At 38.1% G+C, this 18,961-nt stretch overlaps 1 protein-coding gene across 1 annotated transcript; it reads right to left on the minus strand.

Annotated features, from left to right (window-relative positions):
* Window positions 1-18,149: 18,149 nt before the first annotated feature.
* Window positions 18,150-18,584, minus strand: LOC129905050 (uncharacterized). Its single transcript, XM_055980436.1, has one exon. The coding sequence runs from the start codon at window positions 18,582-18,584 to the stop codon at window positions 18,150-18,152; it is 435 nt and encodes a 144-aa protein (XP_055836411.1).
* Window positions 18,585-18,961: the final 377 nt, after the last annotated feature.

Genomic DNA, 18,961 nt, shown 5'->3' on the forward strand with positions numbered 1-18,961 from the left:
CTAAGTTATATATTCGGGAGTTGGTAAGGTTGCATGGTATGTCTTTATCAATTATTTTGGATCCTGGTACCCAATTCACTTCTCATTTTTGTAAGTCATTTATAAGAGAAGTTGGTACTAATGTAAAGTTAAGTACTGCATTCCATCCTCAAACCGATGGGCAAGCCAAGTGGAAAAATCAAACACTAGAGGACATGTTAAGGTCTTGTGTGATGGAATTCAAGGGAAGTTAGGATGATCATCTACCACTTATTGAATTCGCTTCCAAAAATAGCCATCACTCAAGTATCTATATGGCACCATTTGAGGCCTTGTATGAGATATAATGTAGGTCTCCGGTAGATTGGTTTAAAATGGGTAAGATGGCCTTGTTGGGTACCAACTTAGTACTTCATGCTTTGAGAAGGTGAGGATCATTAGAGAAAGATTGAAGATGGCTCAAAGTCGTCAAAATTCCTATTCTTATACTAGGATAAGGGATCTTAAGTTTAATGTGGATGATTGGGTATACTTGAAGGTTTCACCCATGAAAAGTGTAGTTCGTTTTAGCAAAAAGGAAAAGTTGAGCCCTAGGTATGTGGGGGCTTATAAGTTCTTAATATTGGTTGGCAAGGTTGCTTATGAGTTAGAATTCCCATTGGAAGTGGCTATAGTTCATCCGGTATTCCAGGTGTCTATGTTGAGGAAGTGTGTGGGTGATGCAAGTTCTATTGTTCCTTTAGAAGTAGTAAATGTTGAAGAAAGCTTGACCTATGAAGAGGTCCCAGTTGAAATTTTAGACCAGCAAGTCAAGAGGTTAAGGAGCAAGGAAGTTGCATCCATTAAAGTCATTTGGAGAAATCAACAAGTTGAAAGTGCTACATCAGAAGTAGAAGTGGATATGATGAAGTGACACCCTCATCTCTTTCACTCTACTCAACCTTACGGTAGTAAGTGTCTTTGCTCAATTGCTTGAAATCCTTGCATTTCAATTTTTTGTCAATACATGAATAATTACGAAATATGTTTTGAAAGATGTTTAAATTACACTATTGCGTGCATATTGGGTTGCTAGTCCTCTTTCTCTGTCCTTCCTATGCTAACTGAATCTCAGTCAAGGATGAATGTTTCTAAGAGGGAGATATTATAAGACCCCAAAAGTTGAAAAGAAGGAAAATTTAAAGAAAAATGGACTGACTTAGAGTCTACGAGTTAACCTATGAATTATAGGTATTCTACGAGTCGTAGGAGTGACTCGTAAGACTTATGCTGAGGTTGGAAATTTACGTAACTAAAGGAGTGAGTCTACGATCCAAGTTATGACTCGTAGAAGGATTGATAATTCGTAGAAGTGACTTATAGAGAAACTTTAGAGAATCAAGTTTTGTAGGTTTATAGAAGTTGCAGGATGAGTGGGGTCTACGACCCATATATTTTCAACGAGTTATAAAGTTGAGTCGTAGGTAAACTTCTGAGACTCAACTTTCAAGGATTTCTTAGATCCTGCAGAACAAGTCATTTCTTTGAGTTGTAGAAAGGTCTACGATTTGTAAGGACCCATTCTTAGGGTCTATTCATCCAATTATAAGAAAGGGTATTTTGGTCCTTCCCTTTGTTTTATTAGAGAATAGGGATGTTTTGGGACTAAACTCTAACTATTTTCTGACCCTAAATATTCCCAAACCTTTATTCTCTCATTGACTCTTTATTCTCTTATTGACTCTCAAATTCATAAAATCCTTCTCTCCCAAGGTTCCTCTCAAAGGTCTACTTCATCACCAAGCAAATTCTAGGGTTTCTTCAAGATCAAGTCTCCCTTCTTAATCTCAAGGTCAAAATTTATCAAGGTATGTGCGTCTTTATCCATGGTTTGTTCCATCTATGGAGTCTAAAATCTGTTTCAACTAAATCTCTTATTGGTCTATTTTCATGCAAAATGATTTCAAATGCATGGATTGATGGTTTGCAAGTATTTTCTTTGTTTAGCTCCTTAAAGGTACTTGAAATTCATGATGGGTTATTTAAGCATGATTTTATATTGATGAATTTCATAGTGTGATGCATAATTTCATTATATATACATGTTGAAAGTTGAATTAAGTTGAACTCACCTAATTTTACTCTATTTTTATTAAAGCATGATTAAAAGATGATAGACTCCAATTAAAGGTTTATGAAAGCTAATGACTATGATTATGGGTGTCTATCCAATGAAAGAACGAATGTTGGTGAGAGTTTTCCTCACCAAAGTTATGGATTCTTCATGCGATAAGGACGATTCTTGCATATTTGAATCACTAAAGATTTTAAGTAGTTATTCTTATGAATGATAATTTGATGCCTCAAAATATATGTATGTTTATGTTACTATTATATATTATTCTGTGGGATTTGACTTAGTACCGAATGGGCTTGAGGTAGGGTTCAATAAGGGAATTATAGTAGCAACCTCTTGTGTCAGTAACTATATGCCACCATAGGAGCCCTTGTAAGCTGGGCTAGTAAATCCACAAATAGCCATCTAATGTTAAAGAAATAAATATTGACGAAGTTCTACCTTGGCAAGTAGATTCCCCTTCCAATGTAGGGGGCTACGTTGGATTTCATGTTATAGCTCACATGGTCTTATTGTAGGTTATAATCACTTTCCCATGTATGTATGATTTAAATACTATCTACTTGATTACTCATGCATGCACTCATTTATGTACCTTACCTTATAAATGTCCTAAATGTTTTACATTGTATTGCATGCCTACATATTTAGTACATTCAAAGTACTAATGTATACTCTTTTCCCTACATAATATTACCATGTAGGGATCAGTGCTCCTCCTCATTCCCCTCCAAATGGCTAGTTGGGATTAATTGAAGGCTACTTTTGGTGAATTCCCATATTTGGGAACAATAATCCTCCTCCTTTCTAGATTATGCTATTTTGAGACCTTTTTTTTAAGGGAACAGATCCTACACGAGGCTCCCACCTCTCGTGCACAGTCAGGGGTTGAGCAGCACCCCCAAGTCTTAACATAAATAAACAAAATAAAAATACAAGGAAGGGGATATAAACCTTACCTCTGATCCTATGTTGGTTCGTAAGTCGGCTAACCTATTAAGGTCAGCTAACTCATCCCCGATACAAAAGAGAGGCTAACTATAACTAGAAAGCAGTAAACCTATGAGAGGACTCCTCCTGGTACAAATCGACTAGGAAAGCATAAATGAGGGAGACTCTCCTCTTCCATGAGAAAAAAGAGAGTAACCTACACTATTCCTATTCAACTATGCTACGTATCAGACATAGCTAAATTGAAGAAGAAAAAAGTATATGAAACTTCTATCTCGCATGGGATGGGAAAATTCTTTTCATCTTTGCCCTTTTTAGTCTTGTCATACCAAGTAAGTCCAAGGAAATATGCAACAACATCAGTATAAGGATGAGTAGTTAAGAAGGATGAAAGGATAGGAAGTAAATAGAGCTATAGCAGCCAATAGCCTTGGGGTTGTTGTTGAGGATCATGAAAGATAGAGTAGTTGTGTAGTGCAACTTGTATGTGATGCCTCCCTGAGCCCTTGCTTGTGTGGCTGTTGTCTCCCTTTGTCTGACACTTTGTGTACCTGCACAACCAAGCAACCAAAGAGCCAAACAAGTATAGGAGGTGTGATGGCTGTTGCAAACCTACAGGCAGCTTCTTGATATAAGCAGCCAAGGAAGGTTGCTGCATTCCTGTAACCAACTCCTTATTGCCTCTCCCAACAAGCAAATCTGGAAGCTGATGTATGAAGTAGTAATGACTTGTAGTTGCTTATTGAGTGCTGCAAATTGTTGGTACAGATGTTGGATGCTGATGGCTGATGGTGCTTTGAGAACCCAAACATTCTCAACTTTTACATTATAGCTGGGGTGCACAAAAGCTGTTGTAGGTGTTGAGACTAGGAACCTTGTATTTAGTAGTGTTGCTGTGATGATGAGGTCCAAGTAAGCCAAGTAGTTGTCTCCCTTAATGTGAGGATCTATGGACTTCAGGTGTTGCAGTGAGGGAATTGGCTTGAGTGGAGAGCTTATGTGTTGGTGAAGTCCTAGCTTGTAAGGTTGCTGTCTCTATGTTGATGCCTTTTATTTGCCAAGGTGCCCCATCAGGTGTTGTACTTACACAAAAACCATCAAAGAAAAACGAACAGCCAACCAGACAGAAAAACCAGGATGGGCCTTGTGTAGCAGTCTTGGAGTTTCTATTTGATTTGGTGGTTGTATCTTTGATGTCCTCCATGTAGTTGTTGTTAATGCACGTTGATGTATCACTCCAACAACCTGCAACAATATAACAAACAAATAAAAGCAAGAAAGAACTTGCACAAGCTAGCAAAAAGGAAAGGACCTCTAAAAGTGTTTTGGAGCCTGTTTGCTTTTTCAAGGTCGCTCGCCTAAAGTCTCCAATTATCCGATTGAGATGAAACTCCTTGAGACTTGTACAAACATTCTTTTCTTTTGTCCTGCAAGATTTTGAGGCATTTTGCACAGGTTGGAACTTCCAAATAGCAAAATGCTCTCTCTTTAGGCTTAAGACAACTGACTTTTTCAAGGTCGCTCGCCTAACGTCTCCAATTATCCGTTTGAGATGAGACTTCTTGGGTCTTGCTCCTATAGTATTTGCTGCAGTCTTGCAAATTTTGGAGACCTTGGTGCAGGTCCACATGGTCCAAATCACCCTGCACATCATACCCTGCTGCATTTTTGTCATAGTCTGCTGCAGGTCCTTGGGTATCTCCATTTTACTTCCATAGTAGAGGGGGTTAATATGCTTTTTATTTCAAGCTACTCCCAAGAGGAGACCCTTCTTTATGATCAGGATTATCTCTTCAGAGTACCTTCACAAGATAGACAAACAAAAGGAGAAATCCCATTGCTGATTCCTGTGCTGCATCTCTACAACATTCTTATGTTGTTGTTGTTGCATCTCTGTAATGTAGTTGCTGCTGCTGTAGCATCTACATGTGATGTTGTTGATATGCTGGTGCAAGAACTTTAAACTCAGCTGCTGCAACTCCAACCCCAGGCTCGAAGTAGCATTAAACCTGCACAATGAGACACACAACAGAAAACAATAATAGAACCAGAGTTTCCTTTTTGATTGCTATTGAATGGAGTTCCATGTGGTGGATGTTGTGTTGCTGGTTTGTACAGTTGTTGCTGTGGATTATTGTATGCTGTTGTATTTCTAGTTGACATTTTCCATATCTGCAACTACCTGCATAAACAAAAGGATAAGAGAAGAGAAAATAGCTACTCTATCCCTTATCTCTAGTGGTATGGTAATTATTCTAGGAAAACAGTAAACTAGGGAGACTCTCCCTTTTACAATAGTCCTGGATATCATTATATATATCAGCTAGTATTAAAAAAGTGTGAATAAATATACTTGAATGGAAACTAACACTAGAGCATGATTAGTGATATCCTTCAAGGTGGTTGGTGGATCTTCTTCATTTTTATTATCCTAAAGCTAGCCATGCCAGCTTTGTCCATTTGGTAATATCCCTTGGTCTCTCTTGGAAGTTGTTGAAAACTATAGTAGTGTTGTGTATGGTCCTTCATGTGGCTTTCTTTTGAGAGTGTATCTGCAGGGAAATTAGCTTCCCTAAAGATATGTCTGCAGTGGAAGCTTTCCATCTTGCTAATCAATAATTGCAGCTCAGTGAGATAGGTATGAATATTCTATGGTGGTTTCATCTCTTGTTTGATCCCTTTGATCAGTAGCTCAGAGTTTACTTCTAGGGATACCCTACTGTGGCCATGTTGTAGACACCATTGAATACCAATAAGAGCTGCTTGTACTTCAGCTTGGTTATTAGAACCAAAACCTAGTGAAGATGTAAAGGCATATATCAGCACTCCATTATGGTCCCTAAGAATGCCCTCTGCCCCTATCTTTCCTGGATTGTTAAGGGCACTCCCATCTGTGTTGAGCTTGATCATTGTAGGTTGTGGTTTAGTCCAACATACTTTGGTTATTCTCAACTCATGTTGGCTTTTTTTAACCATGGTAACCAAATCTGCCCACTTACTTGGCAAATCAATATATGGATACACAGTAGAGATAAGCATATATAGATCTTTGGATATTGAGAATATTACTCTAGTAGCATTAGACTTCTTGCCTCTATACTTGCATGCACATCTATTCTTCCATAGATTCCAGCACACAAAAATGGGGATGGCTTGCATTACTAACTTATGAAGCTCATTGTTAGTTTTGATTAGCCACCACCTCATCAATAGGTTTTTTAGAGGAGTGTTCCTGTGTTGTAGACCCCAGTACCCTGAGAAGTGCTTCCAAATATGTTGTGCAAAGTAGCCTGAAATAAGGATATGGTCTACATCATCAAGACCTGCTCTATAGCAGCAAGAGAATGCAACAGGCTCCTATCCAAAGGCCACAATTCTGTCATTTGTGGGTAGCTTAAGTCTGAAAGCTCTCCACAAAAGAAAAGAGACCTTGAAAGGAATGCTATTGTGCTATATATTGCTGTTAGTGAGAGATCTTATCTTGTTCTTTCTTACTAACTCCCAAGCTGATGCACAAGTGAAGTTGCCATGAGAGTTAGGCTTCTAGATGACTTGATCTTGCATATTTGGAATATAGCTGATGGGAGTGCTGAGAATTTTGCACACCAGTTGAGGGGGTGCATATTTCCTTACTTCCTCTGCCTTCCATCCTCCATTCTCCATTAGATAAGAGACAGTAGTGTTATTCAATATAGGGAGACTTTCATTATGGTAAGCTAATGGACCTACCCCTAGCCAATCATCCCACCAAAAGCTGCTTGTTCCAGACTTGATTCTCCATTGTATATGAGGCTCAATATCTCTTTTATTGCTCATCATGTGCTTCCACATGAGGGACTGTCCTGTGTTCCACTTCTTTATGACTGGATGAGCCCTTTGGCAGTATTTTGCTTTAATGAATTCCCCCCATAGTGTCTTCTTTGATCTGAAAGTCCACCACTGTTTATATTGGAAAGATAAGCACACATCCTCTAATTTTTTAACACCTATACCACCCTCCTCATAAGGATAACTGAGAGTATCCCAAGAGGCCCGGTAATATTTTCTTCTTTCAGTTTCCCATCCCCAAAAGAAGTCAGCAATTAGTCTTTTGATTTGATTCATGGTGGTCTTGGTAGGACTGATAGCTGACAGCAGGTGTATAGGAATGGATTGCAGCACTGATTTCACCAAGGTGACTCTACCTCCATAGCTTAACATTTTAGTCTGCCATCCCCTGATCCTGCTTAGAACCTTAGAAACCATACTAGAGAAATATATGATCCTTTGTTTTCATATATATAGGGGATAACCTAGGTAAGTGATTGGGCCATGAGTGCAATTGTATCCTGTGATCATGCTGACCCTTTCCACCACATCAGAGGGAGTATTCAGTGGCATCATGGTTTGACTCTTATCTTTATTGATAAGTTGTCCTAAAATAGCTTCATACAGTTTAAGAGTTTTGGTAATCAATGTAAGTGAGAAGTTGCTGGTAGATGTGAAGATGATCACATCATCTACAAAGCTCAAGTGATTTACTTGAGGACCTCTTCTTTCCATCTGGAATCCTGTATATAAATAATGGTGATGAAGATTGTTGAGAAGTCTAGACAAAACTTCAGCTCCAATGATGAATAAAGTAGGGGATATGGGGTCTCCTTGCTTGAGTCCTTTTGTAGAGTGGAAGAAGCCATGCCTTGCACCATTAATGATGACTGAGTACCAATTGTTTGACATAATCCTCCAAACCATATCAATCAACACTTCTCCAAACCCCATTTTCCTCATGACCATACAAATGAATGACCAAGAGACCCTATCATAGGCCTTGGCCATATCTTGCTTTATCACCACATTATCCCCAGCCTTTGGTCTCTTAATATTGTGGATGATTTCTTGAGCTAACATTATGTTGTTAGAAATACTCCTACCTTTAACAAATCCAGATTGATTATCTGAGATTAGCTGAGGCAATATTGGAGCAATTCTGAGGCTTATCAACTTAGAAATGATCTTGTTAGTGAAGTTGCTGAGAGAAATAGGCTTGTATTCTGAGAGGATGTTAGGATGCTCATTCTTAGGAAGTAGAGCTAAGCTTGCATGAGAAATAAACTTGGGAATACCATGTCCATTGAAGAAATACTGGACTAATCTCAGTAGGTCTTCACAAATGATATCCCAGCATGAATGAAATAATTTCCCATTCATTCCATCTGGTCCAGCAGCTGATGTAGGGCTTATAGACAATACAACTTTCTTCAGCTCATCCATAGTAGGTAAGGATTGCAGACTCTCATTCTGCTCCTCTGTAACCATCTTTGGAATGCATTTAAGAACATCTTCCCTGATCAGTCTCTCTTCTCCACTGAATAATTTTTCAAAGTATGTTGTGGCTGCTCTTGCAATATTTTCTCCACCTTGAATAGTATTGCCATGTTCATCACTAATCTGATGGATGAATAACTTTCTTCTTCTTCCTCTAATAATAGCATGAAAATAGTTGGTATTGGCATCTCCATCTTTGAACCAATGAAGTTGAGTTTTCTGCTTTAAGATAGCCTTCTCCATCTTCAGATATCTGATTTACTGAACATTGATCTGATGTAGCTTGGACCTGTTCTCTTTAGTATTGTTATTGATTATTTTTTCTTCAACTTGTCTCACCTGCTCTTCATATTCTTTTACTGAAGCAAAGATGTCCCCAAACTCATTTCTTGACCACCTACTAAGAGTATTAGAAACTCTTTTCAGCTTTTGTTGGAAGGTTCTCATTGGATTTCCTTCCACAGGATTGTCCCAACATGCTTTTACAGTTCTAAGGAAATTAACATTGTCTGTCCAGCAGTTTAGAAATTTGAAATACTTTATAACATTACCTTGTTTTGCCATGCTTTCAAGTAGTAGAGGACAGTGGTCAGATCCTGTGGAGGCCAAGTGATTGACAGTTGTTACAGGCATGACTTCTAACCAAGATTCATTAACCATGGCCCTATTAAGTCGTTTCCAAATCCTAGCATCTTTGTCTCTATTGTTGCACCAGGTGAACTTCTGCCCACAGAACCCCAGATCAGTGAGTCCACAAGCTTCTATCACACTAATAAACTCAAAGCTCTATTATGGTACTTCATTTCTATTTTATTTGAGGGTGAGCTAGGGACAAGTCTTAGCCCCCATCAAGTCTAAGATCTAGAGGTATTGTTAGACATATGTATGGTGAATCTTGGTTATTATTGCCCTTGTTTATGATGTTTTCCAATAGACCCTCTTTTCCCTTGTTTCTGCTTTTTATTGATTGTCATTACTTATGAAAGGCTAAATTAATACTAAAAGGCTTGTTTGAGGTATCGTTGGGTCCCTTATTCATCGTGTCACATCTAGGACCTAGGCTTGGGTCATAAAAGGAAGTCACCCCTCCAACCCAGATCTTAGCCTTAATCACCACAGGCCATCATGGGGTTAACGGTCTATGGTAGCTCCTCCATCCAGGGGTCGGTTCAATTATTTACTTAGGGATATTTTGGTCTTTACTCACTCTTTCATATTAATAGTTGGACGTTTTTAGGCCCTTTCCCCAAAACCTATAAATACCCAAAACCCTCTTTAACTTTTCATTCTCTTTCAAACACCTAGCACAAAAATTATCTATCTAAGAATTTCTCTCCAAAGATCTTTCTTTTTCCTCAAGTCAAGGTAGAGTTCCAAGGTCAAGATCAAGTCTCTATTATTAGAAGCTTACAATTAGATCTTTAAATTACCAAGGTATGTGGGAATTCATTCATGGTACTTTTTACCCATGGTTCTTAGATGAATTTCAATAATCCACGCTCTATGCTAGTTTCAAGTATGTTTTCAATGAATTATTATCATGGATTTCAAGTGATTTCATTGAAAGCTTTACAAAATATTTCAAGGCTTATGAATGACTCATGCAAGGTTTTGAATGATGTTCTATAATATTTCTAGATAGCTAATGATAGGGTAACTTGAGACCCTAATGATACTCTTTATGAAAAAGGATTCGTAATGATGGATGTCTTACACCAACATTATAGGAATCACATGACAATGAGCTATTCCTATGAATAAGTTTTATGAACTATGATTTATGACAAATTTACAATTACGATGATTATTTTATGATATAGATTGGTATTGATTATTTCCTTTCCTAATATATTTCATGAGCTATTCCTATGATATATTTGTATTATAAATCACATTCTGTTGGGAGTTGTACTTAGCACCGAATGTAGTAGTGGAGATTACCCATGTCCCATAACTATTTGCCACCATAGGATTAAAGGAGATTCGAGGCGAGTACCAAATCTCAAGGAGATTAGAGGCGAGTACCCAATCTCAAAGACTAGAGGCGAGTACCCAGTCTAAGAACTAGAGGCGAGTACCTGGTTCTCATGCAGATAATACCTTTATACCTTCGCAAGATATATTATGCCCTCTTTAATGGGGAAATACCTTGGACCTTATGTTATATCTCACATATTTATATGTCGATTGATGGTTTCTCCCATAAAATCCCATGATATGACTACCTCACATCCTTAGTTATGGTTTACTTATGAGTTATGCATTGACCATGTCTTATGTCTTATGATGTTTTTAAAAGGATTCTTACTATGTTTTAAGCTTAGTCAGTGTACTATCATATTTTATGCAATGCATTACTTCTCACATACTTAGTGCATTCCATGTACTAACATATACTTTTGCCTATATTGTATCATAATGTAGTGTTGAACGATCACGCACATTCCACTTGTGGGTAGAGATTTAGTTCTGCTTCTAGTGTTGGTGAGTCCTCATGATCCGAGGTCAAGACACTTATATTTTCATTATTCCTTATGATTATTTTCATATTTTGGGTAAGCTAGGAGCATGTCTTATTCCCCTATATAGACTAGTAGAGGCATGTTGGATGTTTAGAGTCTATGTTGTATTCCATTCTGTATTTTGAGACTTATGCTCTATTTTGAGACTATGCTTGCGTGTCTATGCTTTAGCATATTTTGCTTATTTACCTTTTGTATGATCTTGAATGATATGTTAAGAGGCTTGGTTGGGGTCCTGCGAGATTACGATCCTTGTGTCGCACTTAGGGTCTTACTTGGGTCATGACAAATGGACCCCTCTATATTTATGGTGTATGCACAACAATTGGAGGAGGACAAAAAGAAAGATAGGGTGGAGCACCAGAACAAGAAAGAAAGGTCTAAAGGAAATGAGTCTAAGGAAAAAATAAGTGGTAATGGAAACCATTAATTCTTTCAGAGGAAGTCTTCTGGCTATGCACCATCATCAACAGGTGCATCGGCATTGAGCAACATAAATGATAAGAGGTCACAGAGTAACCAGAACTTCAGAGCTTGAGGTTCTCAATCTCAAGGAAATGTGAGCCACGATACTTTGCAGAATTATCCTTGTGGTAAGTGTGGTAGACTCCATTTGGGAGAGTTTCCTGATGGAACTAGTGTGTAATTACCCAAAAATTGGAAAGTGAGAAATAAAGGTTGAAAAGAAGTTTCTCTGAAAAATCTAAACTTTTGTCACCATGTGGGCTTTACAGATCCCTTTATGGGCTATGAAGAGGTCCATGGGCCAGGTAGATATCATGTTGGCCATCCCTAGTAGTTTTCACTTATGGGTGGAAGAAAATGAGAGGGTTCACAGACTGTGGGAGGCACCACAAACTATGGTGGTGTCCCACAGTTCGACCCCCTCAAGAGTCCTGAGAAGTACCTACCTAGTGTGATGACCATGATCTGTAGTGGCCTCCACAAACTGTGGAGGCCTTTGTGTAAGAGCCTATACCAAACCCAATTTCCCCAGAGCTCAATTCAAGCACCATGACAACCACTATGGGTTGGGGTGAGCTTCACGAGCCATGATGGGTCCTCCATCTAGGTGTAATCTCAGTTATAGTTTGGGGCTAGTTTGGTCTTTCCATATATTTTTATTAATGAATGTGGATGTTTTGGGGGGTTTATACTAAGCCTTCCTAATCCTCTCATTATAACCCAAACACTCAAATTAAAATCCTCTCTCTAAAAGTGTTCTCTGGAGAGACATCTTCTTTCTCAAGCAACCCAAAGGATTTCTTCAAGGTCAATGCTAGAATTCTCTGTAATTTAGGGCTTCGAAGATCAAAGGTATACGGGAATTTATTCATGGGCCCTTTCACTCATGGAATCCCAAGTTCTCTATCAACATCTCTTATGAATTCTTCTTCTAAAAGCCCTAGTTTCATGATTTTGCATTGAGTCTTTTTAATCATGATATATCTTATAATTATTGATTAAATTATGCATAATTTACATCATGTTTCATGATTTCAAGTTGAGATTTATTGAGCTATGTTATATACTAGTTTTAAGTATCTTTTTAATAAACTATGATCAAGAATTCCAAGATATTTCAATGAAAGCTTTATTAAGGATTATCAAGGTTTAATGAATGAGTCATGAAGGATTATGAATGATGTTTCAATGCTGATTTAAGCAAAAAGTTATGGTATGATATGGTAGTTTTCACACAACCATATTAAAGAGGTGGTAAGGAAAATTCTCACCAACTCATGGATTCTATGAATCAATCATGTTAATGAGCTATTCCTATGATTTTCTTATGATGAGGATTGATATCTATTATTGTATTTCCTATATGATGTTAATGAATATGTTTTCATGAGGTTTTATTGGGGTAATGACTAAGCACAGAGAGGACTTAAGATGGGGTTCATTCAAGTAGCCATTGTAGCTATCGAAGGAAATCCTAGTAAAAACCTGTAGTCCCTAAATTGCGTTGCCAACGTAGGTTTATGATGCCAATATGGTGAAGTTAGTGGATCTACATATAGCACAGAGTTAGAGAAAGTACCATCATGAAGTCTACCTTGGCAAGGTAGCCTTCTCCTTCTTGAAGTAAGGATTATTGGATTTCATATTATAACTCACATGGTCTTATATGTCGATTAAAGATCATATCCCACATCAAGATAAAGAAAAGGTATAAAGTTCTCATCATAATGTTTTAATGCATTGACCAATGATTATGATGTTTTAAGGTTTTCATGGTTTTACTTATGTTTTAAGATATTGGTCTTGCACTTCATGATTCTTATTGATTATGTCTTATGTTTATTGTTCGTGCATATTTATCACATACTTAGTGCATTCTATGTACTAACACAGATTTTTACCTACATTGTATCATAATGTAGGGTCTGACGATTATGCTTGGTGATCTAGGAGCTTTTCCTTAGCCCTAGTCTAGTTAGAGGAGGCATGTTGGATGTTATGGAGTCTATGTTGTCATTTATTTCAAGTTTGAGGCTTATTTCGTTTCATGTTGAGACTTTATTTCTGCATCTTTGTCCAATTTTATTGCTTTACTTACCTTATGTATGTTCATGAATAATATGCAAAGAGGCTTGGTTGGGGTCTCTCAGGATTGTAATCACTGTGTCGCACCTAAGGTCTAACTTGGATCATGACAAATTAGGTATCAGAGCATAAGGTTTAAAGTGTCCTAGGGAGTCTAACATGCCACATCAAATAGAGTATTTATTGATCGATGTGAAGTACGCCACGTCTATAAATAAGAGGCTATGAGGCATCTTAGGAAGAACATCACTTCTTTCATGATCTCATCATGCTATAGAGTTGAACTCTAAGGTTTTCTCCTCTAATACTTTATTTTTGCAATTACGGAATCATGCCTCTATGAATATACCCCGTTTGAAGGACTATTGAAGAGGACAAACAAAAAGAATTTCATAGTTCTCAACTTCCCAAGATCAATAATAGGGTGAATGAGGATAAATGCATCACAACACATATGGCATGGAGGCAATATTCAACTCAACATGTAAAACAAAGATCAAAGTTCTCAAAACTCAAACTAAACATGAGATTCACCCTCAATAGATAGTAATGGAAAGAAAAATACATGAAATAAGTGTTCACCCTTTTTGAAATGTTTCAGTACTCAAGTATGCTCAAAACCCCTAAATTAGCCCCTCAAGTCAAATTGTCTCCTCACTTCTCTCTCACAGGAAAATCATGAATCAAATGCTCTCAAAGTAAATAAGATAATAAATATGGCCCCAACATGGGCTACACTGCACAAATAAGTTGCCACACGGGCATAATAATATAAATAAGCTTCCACATGGGGGTCCCAATGAAATTAATAGTTCCAAATCATGCTACATTCTCATCCCAAAGTTTACAACATATGAATGACTAATTACCCAATCCAGTCTCAAAAAAAGATAGCCAAACTTACCTCAAATGCTAAAATTTTGTACGAACACTCTATATGGAGCTTATCTCACAAATACCGACTATAAAATGATTACCCACTATCAAGAATGATAAGAGTTCATCAAAATAAGTCTAATGATACCCATATTGCTATGTTTTAGAACCATAGTCAAAAAATTTCGAAAATCTCTTCAAAATCGAAAAGGGCAAATCTAGAATATTGTTTTAATATCACTTTCTACACATCAATGGGAGTTTGTGGTTGAAAAACACATAAAAATTGGTCAAGAAATGAGTTAGAAATCAATAAAATCTGAATTTACAATTTAGGAGTAAAACCTCTAAAATCTCATTTGAAACCTTGATTTTAAAAAGATTTTAGAAGATAAAATTGATAGAAAACAAATTAGGAATGATAGAAAAGCTTACCCAATTAAGATTTTCCAAAAAGTCACTTCGAAATTGCCCCCCCTGGAGCTAAGAACGAGTATCAACTGTGGAAAATGGAAAATGGGACTAATTCCCGACTTAGGTAAGCCCGATTTGTGCATCGTGATCGCAAACCACTAACTCTCGTGATCTCAAAGCATGGGAGACTATCTCTATCACGCCCCAGGAGGATACCCTAGATGTAACCAGCACCCGAAGGCCATTTCTGACCTCCGAGCGAACCACCTGGTCCAGTCACACATTCATTCAATCACATTCTCTTAGCGGAAACTCAATTAATGAAATGCTATTCATAATATGGAGGCCGAAGGCCAAACATTTATCAACCCAACAAATAAATATAATAAGGCTCCTCAAAATAACCTTTCAACCTCCCCACACTTTAGTCTATGAAGCCTCTATCAAAGTCTAAAAGGTGCCAATGACAATTCCATGGCTACCAACAATCAAAATAAAGGAAATGACAACAAAATTGTATAAGAAGGCTCAACATTCTCCAGGAACTAGGAGGACTCACCAACTAGCTGGAGGTGTGTGCGGATCTTCAATGGAGCGCTAGTTGATGACCTCTAGTACCTGTCTCTGCATCATGAAACGATGTAGGCCAAATGGCGTCAATACATGGAATGTACGAGTATGTAAAATGGCCGAATACAACGAACATCAGGGAAGAATCAAATCAATTCAAAATCTCAACTCATGTTTAATAACAACTCAATCAGGTGTCCTAAGTCTAAATAAGAATATGATTTAGACGAGACCAATCACATACAATTCAACTCAATCCGACTCAGAGTACTATCAAGACCTATTTGGGAGTTTCTCTTATCCGACAACCATCACTTATGAGACAGTGATAGTACAACAAGCCGACGTTGTTACCGCGTCCGTTCATGCTTTGCCAGGGCATGAACGAATCAACCAATCATGGATCCAATCCAACTAGGTCCTATAATGTCAAGACAAACATTTTTGGGGAAACATCCGACTTTAACGGTTCAATCCCTTCTACGTTTGGCGACATATTTATTGGGTTCGAGTATGGACTTTACTCTTACCCAATTCGGTGCTCGATACTCCTCCCAAGACTCAATGCTCATAAAACTCCATCCAATCGACTCAATCAAATCATATCGACAAGTCTCATTTAAACCTTGTCAACTCATTCACTCTAGCTCAATCAATCATCTCTAAATCACATCTTTTAAGAGAAATTTAAAGGCACATTTATAGCAACATATAGACATAACCAATCATTTCCTCCATCCATTTGAGAAATCTTGAGACTCATCACAACTTCAAGACTTTAAATAGACACTTTATAATAGGCAACATTTTTAAGAAAATAACATCTTTTATCATAATCTTCGTAATTAAGATGATCAATAAATCATATTTAACAACTCATTTTTATCAACTCATACTCACATAAAGGCTCATTTTAGGAACTTCTTGTCTCAACAACATCAACACATATAGAGTCAAATAAATAGGGGACAAAGTTCATACAAACATAAACCATACCAAGAAACTCTATTTTCATGAACATCTAACCTCAAAGCAAGGGTAGGGCATATGGGTGGACTCAACCCATATTTTAGATAGCCTTACATACCTTAGAATAGATACTTGAAGAAACCTCGTTGTTGGGCCCTTCAATGGAAGCTTGGAGTCTTGAAGCTCTTAGAATAATGTTTTTGTTAGAAATGGAGAAGAAGAAGAAGAGAGAGAGAGGGGAACTCCTAGGGATTTTCTAAAGAGAGTGGGGGATGAAAATATGATCTCAAAATAGTCTAGGGTGATACATATATAATTTGGGTAAGTTCCCAATATGCCCCTTCTTAAAAGTTCTGAAAAATAGGCAAAAATACACCTAGCGCGATAGTGGCGCGTCGCGCCATTGCAGCGCCAGGCCGATTACGCCTAAAACCTGCACATCTCATAGTGGTGCGCCGCACCAGAGACTAAACTACTGAGGCATGTTTCTGGCGCGATAGTGGCGCATCGCGCCCTTACAGCGCCAAGGCCATTGTTCCTGGGTTTTGGAAATTTGGTTTGAAAAACCTTGAACAACTTTTAGTGGCGTGTCGCGCCAAGGATCAAACTACTAAGGCATATTTATGGCGCGATAGTGGCGCATCGCGCCCTTACAGCGCCAAGGCCATTTCCCTAGAAGTTGCAACCGAGGCCCAAAAATGAGATTCTTGCCGTGCTAATTCATCTTAGGATCGTCATATCTTTCGACTTTGAACTCCAAAATTCACGTTCTTGGTGGCGTTGGAAAGAAGAATCAATGACCCTTAATTTGATAGGTCGTGGGCCACCCAGATTGTCGTCTTTCAAAAGATAGGGACGTTAGAAGTTGACCCCTTTAACGAACTCCTCCCAAAACTTAGCCACGACGAACCCTTTTGGGACTTAGCTTGGTCTTAGGGGTCCTTTGTGACCCCACATCACCTCCAACACTCTTCAGTCACTCGGGACTCATCTTAAATCATGCATACGCTTCTCAATACTCGAGTTCAACCCTACCTGTATATAAGACGGGTCCGAATCTTAGGAATTTTTTTTGAGGGGTGTTACAGCCTCATCGCGATCGGGGACCCTAGTTACAATCAGGAATACACCCACAGAAGGATCCCATCATGATCATGTGACCCTCTATTCACAATCGTGAAGCACTAAGGCATAACAAATCGCGATCATGTTACCTACTATTGCGATCGGGATGAACAAAAATAGTAGCATCAGAAACTAGAACTAGAGAATTTCCAACACCTAAATATGCCTCCGATTGGACCCTTGAAAATCATTTGGGATTTGATAAAAATAAATCAGATATGCTACTATACTGAATTCGATATTCCCGACTTAATAGAATCGTCAAATTTCTGAAAAAAGTTGTTATGAAGAAATTACTTTCCTGGACCGCTTTTTGGCCTAAAATGCAATTTGTAGCCTATTTTCTTAAAATAGAAACTCAGGTCCCGAGGCTCTAAGTAAATATTCAACTAGACAAAGCTCAACATTTTGTTTGCAATAGAACTGATGGAATTCCCATCCGATGTTCGGATCTTAATATATTGACTAAAGTCAACTCTATCAATGAAACTTCTCACTCAAGGTCTGAAATCACCAAAATCATACTCGATCACATCTGGACTGTGCCAACCATCCTCATATCACATAAAAGTATGAAAATGCTATGGGGAAAGGCAAATCATAAAAGTAATTTCTCAAAAATTGAGACATTGCATCATCAACCACTAAAACACATGTTCATCCTCGAATGAAAAGTAAAGTAAAGAACCTGTAGGGGTGAAAATCTGAGGATCTCTACAATGCATGTCGGACTCCACCCTCTAGGTAGCCTCCTCAATAGGCCGGTTCCTCTAATGCACTTTCACTAAATCAATATGCTTTGATCTCAATCTAGTCTGTCTATCCAAGATAGCAACAAGCTCCTCCTCAAATGACAAGTTCTGATCCAAAGCAATCAAGTTCAACTGAATAACATGAAAGTCATCGTGCCAATACCGCTTAAGCCTCGATACTTGAAACACAGGATGGACAACTGAAAGTCTTGGGGAAAAGTCCAATTTATAAGCCACCTCCCCATATTTCTCTAAAACCTCAAAAAGGCCAATAAACCTCAGACTGAGCTTCCTTTTCCTCCTAAATCCCATCACACCCTTAGTGGGCGACACCTTGAGTAACAGTCGCTCACCAATAGATAATGACACATCATGAACACACCTATCCATATAACTCTTTTGCCTACTCTGAGCAGTTAGAAGGCGCTGTTGAATCAATTTCACCCTATCCATGGCATCTCTCAATAAATCGGTATCCCAAAGGAATCAAACTATCCCACGGGAGATCTACACCTTCTCCCAAATAAGGCCTCAAATGGCCCTATCTGGATTCTAGAGTGGTAAGTGTTGCTACATGTAAAGTCCATAATAGGAAGAGATTGATCCCAATAACCATAAAAGTCCATGACACAAGCTCGGAGCATGTCCTCAAGCACCTGAATAGTCTACTCTTACTGACCATCAGAATAAGGATGAAAAGTTGTGCTCAACTCAAGCTTGGTACCCATCTTCTCCTGCATAAAACTCTAAAAGTGAGAGGTAAACTGCATACCTCTATTCACATAATAGAAATGGGCACTTCATGCAACCACACTATCTCAAGGATGTAG

Source organism: Solanum dulcamara, chromosome 10, assembly GCF_947179165.1.
Source record: "Solanum dulcamara chromosome 10, daSolDulc1.2, whole genome shotgun sequence".
In the NCBI taxonomy this organism is placed as follows: domain Eukaryota; kingdom Viridiplantae; phylum Streptophyta; class Magnoliopsida; order Solanales; family Solanaceae; genus Solanum; species Solanum dulcamara.